We start from the raw sequence: 10,497 nt of genomic DNA on the forward strand, positions 1-10,497 counted from the left end.
ATTATATTATTTATATTCATAACCTAACAAAAATCATATTACATGCACAATTAAAGTTGATCATAGTTGCATTGCTCAAATATTTTATACTGCGGCGCGACGCTAACGTCACGGCGAAAATAAGGGGCGCGCAGATGCGGGGCGGGAGGATTGAGAGACGCGGGCGGTCCCCCACACCTTACCTCCTAATATCTACGCTCACGTTCGAATACCTCACCTGGCATTACTTTGCGGAAATGGCTAACCCCATACATATTTTTGTTGACATAAATTTGTCGCGTCTATTTATGAAATTCTATTAGCAGTAGAAGCTCCTTGCGAAAGAGCTCGTCCAGGGAAGTACTGCCATCTTACCTACTTCTGCCGCCAAGCAGTTATTACTGCGTCTCGTGGATCTATAGGCACGTGGGACTTGTCAACTTATGTCTCTCAGGGTGACGGGCGCAATGGCAGTACCACTCAGATCTTTGCGATTTAAAGCTCTGAGTGGCACTGCAACTGTTATGGACAGGCGTGTAGCTTACCATCAGGCGTGCGGCTTGGTCGTCCCGTCTCTTGATATTATAAAAAAATAAATAAAAATACGTGAAAATATAGGGTATTCAGAGAAGTCTAAAATAAAAATATTTCATTTTGGAGTTTTGGAGGTTATATTTTGCATAATTGAATAAAATATACAAAAACTTAAACAGAGTTAATAGAAGCTGAATGGTGTTATGGGTTTGTGACGCGACGAAAGTTCAGAGGAAATTTTTATAGGGTCAAAAGGCATGAAGTTAAGCCAAAAAAAAATTGAATTAAAACGTACCATATCTTGTTATAACTCAGGGCACAAATATATTTTTGTGAAAAACGCTACAGATTCGCTCTGGACCTTTTGGAGGGAAAAGTGTCGTTTTTATTTTGACTTTCAATTATTTTGTGAAATGTAGTTTAAAGTGGAATAGGATAGTGCTATTGTGCCTTAATCGAAGATTAAAACGCGAAATTAGACGAATCTCGAACTAAAATACCCGTATCGGCCCGTTTTAAGGAATCCCGAGTCAATCCAAGCACGCCGCCTCAAATTGCCTATCCTCTTTGTGGCGGCCATATTTACAGAAACATAATTAAACTTCATGTTTAGGCTGATGGCTTTGCCAAAGCCTTAATAAATAAAAAAAAATATTCAAAACGCTATCCATCCCTGATACCGGGAACTTTTTGTCAGTTTTACCACTTACACGCGTGGCATATTTCCAGAAGGGATTATCTGCATTATTTTTTGTAATAAAGTAGATAATCAGTTATTGTAAATCGGTCGAATCAGTACATTTGATATTACGTGAAGTAACTTAATGTGGACCTATCTATATTGAGGTAGGGTAAGGGTGACCGGATTCCATTCCGGATCGTTACTCGGTGATGCATATTCATGACTTTGCCAACAGCCTCAGCGGAGCCACTGTTTTCAGCACCCTTGACCTGGTAAAGGCTTACCATCAAATTCCCGCGGCAGAAGAGGACATTCCCAAGATGGCTATTACCACTCCCTTTGGAAACGTAGTGACATGTAAAGGAATATGAAAAAGCTAAAACGTTGAATTTAAATTGTAATGCCATCGCAGTACTGTCTAATTTTGCTTGCTTCGCTGTCAGTCGAACAAACGAAGACTAAAGCGTGAATGACGCTCTGTATACGATTTTAACGCCCTATAAGTTCGGACACTTTTTAGCGCGGACCCGACGTCCATATAATTGTAAGTCAATGGTTCAAACGATAATTTTATTATGAGTGGTACAATTGTAATCAAATTGTATTTTAGTTTTTTATGAATTCACCGTATTAAAAAAAAAAGTAATAGTACTCGAGGTTGTTCTGTGTAGTTGTAACAATAAAAGGATCCCTACAAACCTTTTTCTAATGATCGTTTTTTAAAGATTAGAAAAAAACGTAAACAAAAAAGCAGTGGTAGTAAACTTTTTCTCAAGTCAACAAATTTACAGTCAAGGAAAACATTGCCCGAATTCATGACAAATGACATTAAAAAATTACATCTGCCTCCGTGGACGAACGGTGAACATGCTGATCTGCCACTCAAGTTCCGGGTTCGATTCCCGGGCCGGGAGAAGTCTTTGTATGGCCGACGTTTATTTCTCTCGTGAGTTTGGATGTAATTTGTGGTTGTCTATGTGTATGTCCATGGCACCCGCGACACAGGGTTTCCCTAGTGCGGGGCTACGAGTGTGTGCGTTACTTATTACTAAACTGTTTTTGTCTAGATATGGTGTTGTTTATAATAATAATAACAGTTTATTTCTTTAACTGTTTACATTTTGCAATCGTAGTATCAGACGTCTCCTTTTAAGCATAGATTGCTGCCTGTGATAGGAGACTTCGCTCTTCCATAACTATAGCTTTCTAATGTATAAACTTATAATATTTAAAATATTTAAACATTTCAAAACTTAAATTAATTTCAACATTGGTGTTTAACTAAGATAATAGTAGATTGTGCAACAAGTTCATAAACGCGTCATTTTACCCCAGACGAGTATCTCGCCTGCGGCTCGGGTGGATACTTAAGTCGAGGTAAAATGGGTTTTATGAACGAGTTATACAGTCTGCTTTTCACTTCGATTGCGTGGAAATTAAACAGCAATGTTACAAATAAACGATTATTTAATTAAAATTGAATGTAAAATTACAACGATTAGTTTATAAAGTTCTAGTGTGCGTGGCTGTTGGCGCAGGCGTCATTGCCTATTTTCTTTATTTCTTTCTTAATATTATTCCTTATTGTTCCAGCGCTAAAAAGCATCTTCAATCCAATCAAGTATTAACAGTGGAATTCGAAGCCAATAAACTTCCTTCATTGGAAAATATTAAGACTGAAGTTGGGGATGATCCCTTGTGTACTCCTGCGACTATCGCAAACGCCACTTTAATTAGTAATTTTGGGGCTTCGACTAGTGGAATTGGAGCTTCAATTAGCGGATTTGGAGCTTCGACTAGCGGAATCGGAGCTTCACCTAGCAGAATCGGAAATTCAACTAGCGGAATTGGAGCTTCAACAAGCGGAATTGGAACTTGGACTAGCGGATTTGGAGCTTCGGCTAACGACATGGAGGCTTCTACAAGTGGAATTAATGCTTCGACTAGCGAAATGGAGACTCCGACTAACGGCATTGGAAAATCGATTAGCGAAATGGACATTCCGAGTCGTGGAATTGATGCTTCGACTAACGAAATAGGGGCTTTGATTAGCGGAACCGAGGCTTCGGCTAGTTCAATACACGAGGAGGTAAATGCAGTATTTTGATTTCATTCATTTACGTAATTAATATACAGTCCTGAGGATTGCTTTAAATTGTTGTTCTCAGTGTGGAATGAATTTTAGTTAGAAGACTCCTCCTTTCCCAGTGATCACTCCTATACAAATCATATATCTCATATTATTAAAAAGGATGGACGTAGATGGTAGAGTGAAATACGTTGATTTAACGAGACATGTTTATTGTTCGGTCTCCAGAATATAAGTGAGTAAATAATACAATATAAAATAAAATGTAAACTTAAATGCTAACCAAGCAATACGCACCACATGTTGCAGTTAGACTATAAATATAGTCTATCTATACTACAGCGACGTTAGAGCACAAAACATACCTTTTGCTCGTCGTTTTTCGTAAGGAGGTTGTAATCTACGTGACTTGTGATTATGAGTGTGTGCACGTTACGTAAAAAGTGCGTTTCGGTGATTAACTTGCTAAATATAACTGCCCCCGTAGTATGTCGCCTCGATAAAGCTGTTAAATCTACATTTAGATGTCAAATTCGAGTGATAAACTTTTAAAATTTTATCACAATAGCGAACATGGCGAGCACCGTGACGTCACATTTTTATGTCATCAGGAGCGCCGGCGACCAATGACTGCAAAAGATTAACACAGTGCCCACATGGCTGCAAGGTCACAGTTGATTTCAAAACATTTGCACAGTCATTTTATCAACGTAAAAATTGGGCGCGACAAACGAAATGAAAAGACATTTTCTGTTTCATGGTTTTCGCGGCGACAAAGATAGCAATATGCGCAATTTCGTATCGTCGTCCTTGTTCTTCATAATGTATAACATAGTTCATTATCAAATAAACAAACTTAGATTTATCTTTTGAATTAAATATTGTCATGTCACGGGGAGATTTATCACACATATTCAGCCATGCTACGGGTACTGATTTATGATTGAGAATAACTAGTGTATAAAGTTGATTTTGCTAAGTAGTTCCAGTTTAATTTAGCTTTTATTAATTGTCACTTCTGTATCCTAAATATATATTTTTTATACGTGTACTTGGTGATAAGCCACATGCCTATCCGTAACTGTTTTGGCTACCACTCAAAGCTTTAAACCGAGACAAGACCTAACAACCGGCAACCTAGTCACCCAGAGACATAACAAGTCCAATATGCCTGTAATTTCACCAACACCCTTATCCTTCATAACTGGAACACAGTAATGTTTACATTACTGTTTGGCGGTAGGAATAAGTATTGTTAACCCTTATAAGTCCCCTGTTATGTACGACTTTAGCGGTGCGCGACTTTGAATGTCACTAATACTAATCATTCGAGTGGGCAAATCATTCGCCTAATTCGAATCCAAGCACAATCATTCGGCTCGAGTCGAATGATTACCGGATATATTAGATATCGAATAACTCTGAACCATTCACCATGGCCATATCAATATATCCCTGTCTCCGTCACATTTACGTATTTACCATATGCCTGAGAGGGCTAGGTAGAAATGCTGTATGGAATATCGATTAGTAATGACTAAAGAGTTGACTATCAAAATCATTCGCAGTCGCGTATCGCTATGGGTCTTGCCTGAGGTAAGAAATTTGGCCACTCTGGCCCAGAGTTCTTTAATAGTATTGTAGATCACCTTTGACAGCTTTTTTCTTTGACAGTATGATATAATAATTAAAGAAGAACCAGAAGTATCAGAAGAAATCGAGGAGCCTGCGCCTGTGGAGTCTGCGCCTCTGGAACTTTACGTGGGTCGAAGGGTAGTCGCCATTACATATTTCCTGGCGCAGTTAAAGAAGATCTCAAGCCATAGTCCTTCCTGTGGCTTTGGTAGGTTTTTCTGTATATTGTATTCGGCTATTATATCCGAGTTTCTTCTATGTGTTGTTAGGCTTATGGCTTTTCCCTTTAGGCTCAATTTATATTGCGGCCTTCGCGCCACTTCGCCACTTGAATACGCGAGCATGCACAAGAATTCCGCAGAAGACGCGTGACGTGATTTTTGGCTCGTATCTAGTACGTTGACCATAAAGTCCATTATGCTATGTAAAATATCGTTTCAAAAATTCGCTATTATTCCGTTTCACCGCAATATAAACAGCCTTACGGACGGATGAAAATTGCTTGAGCTTTGTTAACTTCCGAGGAAGTTGTTTTGCATTCTAGCCGAATTTCTTTTTTTAGTAATTAGATCAAGTTTCGGACACCTGATTTATTTTCTACTACTTTTTTGTCTGCTATGTAAAACAATTGCTGACATATATGATTTTTTTTATCACCACCAGCGCCAACCTAATCAGGAATCGAAGTGATCTATCCGACCATTTTTCTGATAAATAGATAGATAGGGAGAACCACCGCAACCATTATTCGCTTAATACAGCTGGAATTGCTTTGGATTATTTACTTTCTATAATATAAAAAAAAATAGATTAGATAGACTAAGAAAACCATTCAATCCTTATCATAACTAAAGCAATCGATATTTTGCATTGACTTACAATTTTATATATATGGACGTCGGGTCCGCGCTAAAAAGTGTCCGCACTTGTAAGGCGCTAAAATCGTATACAGAGCGCCAAACTCCGCTTTAGTCTTCATTTGTTCTACTGACAGCGCGATACTGCGATGACATTGCAATTTAAATTTCGAATAGGTTGACTTGGGACATTTTTTTCGTGGTTTTTGTATTAGACCCGTCGTCCATTTATTTGTAAGTCAATGATATTTGGAGTTAAATTGAGTAATCAGCGCATCGGGTATTAGCTAAACAAGATCTACAAGCTTCTCAAATCGATTTTGCAATATCACATTTAGTTTTACTGTCAAATAAAATCAAGTCAATTAAGGTGATATCTCGGAGCTATGAAATGCAAATGCATTACTTATGACAAGGAGAGCAGCACAGACATGCCAGCTTAGGCAAAGTGTGAGGACTATTTTACTCCTTATATCATTCATTCGCTCATTAATTCCTCAGGTGACCTGAAGATTGGCAGCGAAGTGAAAATGGGGCTTATGTCAATGTTGACGTTTAAATGTTCCCTTTGTTCACAAACGTTTGTTGTGGAATGTGACAGTGACAACAGTAGCATCGCTTCAAAACTCTTGACTTTACAAATGTCTTAGAGAATGGAAAAAATGTAGACGAATTTCTGTGTTTGAATTTACAATTGACGTGAAAATAGATAGAAAAGAAGGACAGGAAGACCATAGAATACAAACAAACAAGAGGAGCTGTCTACGGATAGTGTGAAATGGAGGAGGCTGCATCGTCAAGACTATCACTCTTAAATAGTATAATAAGAAATTTCAGTCAGTTTCTAATATCACTGATTTCAAGTTTAGAAAATAAGAGGCTAGCTAAAAATTTCGTACCGTTTTTGCCACTTGCTAACTTTGAATAAAAAAACGGACGTTTTTCTTTTAAAATTTTGTATTGTCTATGGTCATTTAAACAATATTATTACAGCGCGCATTTTAAAAATAGGCGGGGCAGCATAGAAATGCGCCAAGATGCTCCGAGGTTAGTCTGGCGTTTAAGTATGTACCTTACTTCATTTGATATAGCATAAAATATACATTGATATATATATAATGTTCTCAGTATACGGGTGTGTTTCATCGCAATAAGTCGGTCAGAAAAAGCTTTGTACACATGTAATAAGAGCTAAAAAGACGTTGTAAAATTCGCGTCAGCGATCCGAGACTCAACTGACCCGTTCAAGCCGATTCCGTATATTTGGTGGCTCCTTTAGTCGATTTTGAGAATAAACATATTTTCGATTGTCTTTTGAATTCATCGCTCTGTTAAAAAAAGAAATCATTTTTTTTTAATTTACGCAATAATTGGGCACGGTTTGATAACTTCTCAGCCTATTTATAAGTTGTATTGTGTTCTTTAAAAAGAAACAGTAATTATGGTCATGTTTAGTTGTATTTTTAATAAGTAACAATGTGATAAAAGTAGTTGATAAGTAAGTCATTTAAATTGTAAGAAATATTAATGTAAGTAACTGTAAGAATGGACTAGTGCATATTGTGTCGTCGATTTTTAAAGATGAAGACGACCGATTGTCAACAAAAGATTGTTTTTGATTAAAAGCTAGCATGTATAACGATTGTTTTAATGATTATGAGATGAACAAGTCGTGCGTGCCATAACAGTTGCAGTCACTGCGCCAGTAACCCTGAGGCAAAGTTGACAAGTCCCGTGTGATGGAGATCTTCATAGCAGACTGTGGGTCCTATTCCAGAACTCTACTCAATGCTCAAGTCAGGATTTGAGTATGGTTTAAAGCACTTGAAATCATACTCAAGTCCCTGCCATTAGGGTCGTATTTCCAGTGCTTGTGTTTCCAGTGCAATCCTGACTTGAGCATTGAGTAGAGTTCTAGAATACGACCCTTAGAAATGAGACTCCAGTGACTACAGAGTAAATCATATTACAATAATTACGAATAGCACGATTGAACAGTTAGAAAAAATTCCTTCAATCCGGCTGGATTCGAACCAACGTCTACTAGCAAACCGTGGCAGACGCTATGCCAACTAAACCACGAGACGAACCGGCGGACCTTACGGATTTTTACACAAAGTGCGCTACTACTAGACTGCTAGAGTGAGTTAAAAAACCAAAAATAAAGATACTCGATACGAGGTGGTAGGTAACATAAATTAAGTTCATTATGGATATAATCTGCAACAAGCACAGAAAAGTTCCTAAAAAAAGTTTACTATGAAAATTATAGACTAGGATGATTCCTGTGACAAGTGTCATTTGACGTTTGCCATAGGGATGAGGTAAAGTCGATATATTTTAGTTAGTGTATTTGATTTTTGAAGCACAAGTTCTCTCTTACTTCTGAACAATGTGTAGATGTGTGAAGTGTTTTGTATTATATTGAAGGCATAAAACATATAACTATAATTATAAATACAAAAATAGAAAATATTCCTACGATCCGGCCGGATTCGAACCGACGTCTCCTAGCAAACCGTGCCAGATTGATTTTTTTCTAAGCATTCGATCTTTATCTAAAAATAATTGAATATCAATTCACTTAACATTTAATCACGTAACTATAATTCAAATGCAAATGAAACAAATTTTAAGAAATTCCAAAAAAAAACATTTATCATATTAATTTATATAGGTTTCAAAAAGTAATAAAACTGACTAATTAAAATTCATTCTTTAAGAATAAATATCCGCATTCATTATTATTGAAAACTTCTTGTCTATATATCTCATCTCTAGCAAATGCAATGTAATGATGTAACCTTTGCACGCTGTCGTAAAAAAATAATGAATTATTGAAAAAAAATTTTTCTGCTCATTTCTCGCAAATTAACATTGATTTGGTATCATTTTTACTTGAATTGAATGTAGGTCCTATTTACTTAAACAAAGGCTATTATAAAATACCTACGTAAATTAGTGCACGTCGTTACAATGTTATATTGTGTAGATTTTCATGAATTGTCACAGGAATCATCCTAGATTGTTTTTAGTATACTATGTACAGTAGGCTACTCTTAAGTATTTATTCTACGCAGACTAAGCTGCGAGGACAGACAAGCAGAGATTAATTGATGTCAGGCTTTGAAGTGTAATTTGTTTACTTATTAAATGAAGATTTAAGTTTTGGGTTTGCATCGAAAACCTTGTAACAGGAAGCGAACACTTTATTTTCTAGTAAAGTCATCCATGTTACCTATGTTTGTTGTATAATTAAAACTTTTATATACGTCATTTACATTTGAGAGCTGTGGCATTAAAACTTTACAGTAATATATCGAAACAAGGCAAATATAAAATGCGTAATTAACGAACTTGTCGGGGGAATTTATACTGTTATAAACCGGGGCGAGGAAGGCACAGGCAACAACACAGAGCAAGTGTGAGATATACATGCGCGGTTTATTATGGATACAACCTTAGAATAATAACGCATAGAATGATAGTTTCATATCAAACGAACTGTCACAAGTGAGGCAAAAATCTAATTCATGTAGGCTAGTTTTAGTAGTAGGTTAATTTTTGGTTTTAGTGAATATTTATATAAAAATACAATTGAAACGCGTTACTTCCTTGTGGAATGTGATGTTAGTATCTATTTTATGTTTGTCTGACGTATTTTTACACTCATTTACCGCACATTTCGCCATTTTTAGCTAAAATTGTGGAGGTGTTCGCGGTGCAAGTTGACCTTGAGCACTGAAGGCCCGCCCGCTCGTGTAGGCCCTTTGGGAGCGCTTCAATTTGCCTCACTTAGCGTGTGCGGGCTAGGTTTCTATGCGTTATTATTCTAAGGATACAACTTATAAAGGCAGCGTTACAAAATATGCTTGTGTTATTTATTTTATTAATTTTATGCAGAAGGAGCCTGAACGCCTGAATCTGTCAATTACTTAAAGTCTGGACAGTATTTTGTTCCTTAAATTTTATTTAAAAAATAAATAAAAGAATAGTTAACTGTAATTTTTTTTCATTCATTTATTTTAAATTCCTTCTACAGGTTTGTCGAGTGGTACGAGGTTGATTTTGTTATGTAAGTTGATTTCTATGTTCTAGTAAATTTCGTAAAGTTTAATTAAAAAAGTTTTTAAATTAATAAATGGACATTGCTCGGGTACATTACCTAGTCCTGGAGCAAAGATAGTAATCTACGACGGAACGAGCACGTTCCGAAGACTTATTTTAGAGCTACGACTGTTCTACAAGTGGAAGCTCACCCAGAAGCAAGTTAGGTGGTGTCACAGAGACCCTAAAATAATCTACAGTACAAAATGCCATGTTTAACAACAATACTTCCTGTGAACACTTTGATAGCGCGTTCTATTTTGATCCCAACGTCACCTTTTTTTATAATAAATAACTGCGTATTTGGCCTCCATCTCACCTGATGGAAAGTGACGATGTGGTCGATGATGTAGCATGCACACCTAAATAATGCCACTCTCAAGTTATAGCGTCTTGACACGCTTGTCGATTGAATCCTAATAATATAAAGGTAATTTCTTGAAGCTTATTCACAGGGAATCGACAGTGAACCACTCAATTGACAAGCAATTGATTTCCACAACACCATCGCTACATCGAATTACATCATTCTTGCTTATGAGTAATAAACAATAGCATTTTAACTCTCTTAGTCGTCGAAAAGAAAACATTGTGTTAATTTCTGATGTAAGTAA

General features: G+C 36.7%; 1 protein-coding gene across 2 annotated transcripts; it reads left to right on the forward strand.

The window, feature by feature from the left end:
- The first annotated feature begins 2,789 nt into the window (after window positions 1–2,789).
- LOC113227318 lies at window positions 2,790–6,848 on the forward strand. Of its 2 annotated transcripts, XM_026460205.1 has the most exons (3): window positions 2,790–3,284; window positions 4,959–5,127; window positions 6,278–6,848. In XM_026460205.1, the coding sequence occupies exons 1-3, from the start codon at window positions 3,105–3,107 to the stop codon at window positions 6,424–6,426; spliced, it is 498 nt and encodes a 165-aa protein (XP_026315990.1). In that variant the 5' UTR covers window positions 2,790–3,104; the 3' UTR covers window positions 6,427–6,848. The 2 variants fall into 2 exon arrangements, with proteins under 2 accessions (XP_026315990.1, XP_026315989.1); XM_026460204.1 differs by lacking the exon at window positions 6,278–6,848 and having other exon boundaries at window positions 4,959–5,772.
- The last annotated feature ends 3,649 nt before the right edge of the window (window positions 6,849–10,497 follow it).

This window comes from Hyposmocoma kahamanoa, unplaced genomic scaffold, assembly GCF_003589595.1.
Source record: "Hyposmocoma kahamanoa isolate Upper Pololo Valley unplaced genomic scaffold, ASM358959v1 209, whole genome shotgun sequence".
Taxonomy (NCBI): domain Eukaryota; kingdom Metazoa; phylum Arthropoda; class Insecta; order Lepidoptera; family Cosmopterigidae; genus Hyposmocoma; species Hyposmocoma kahamanoa.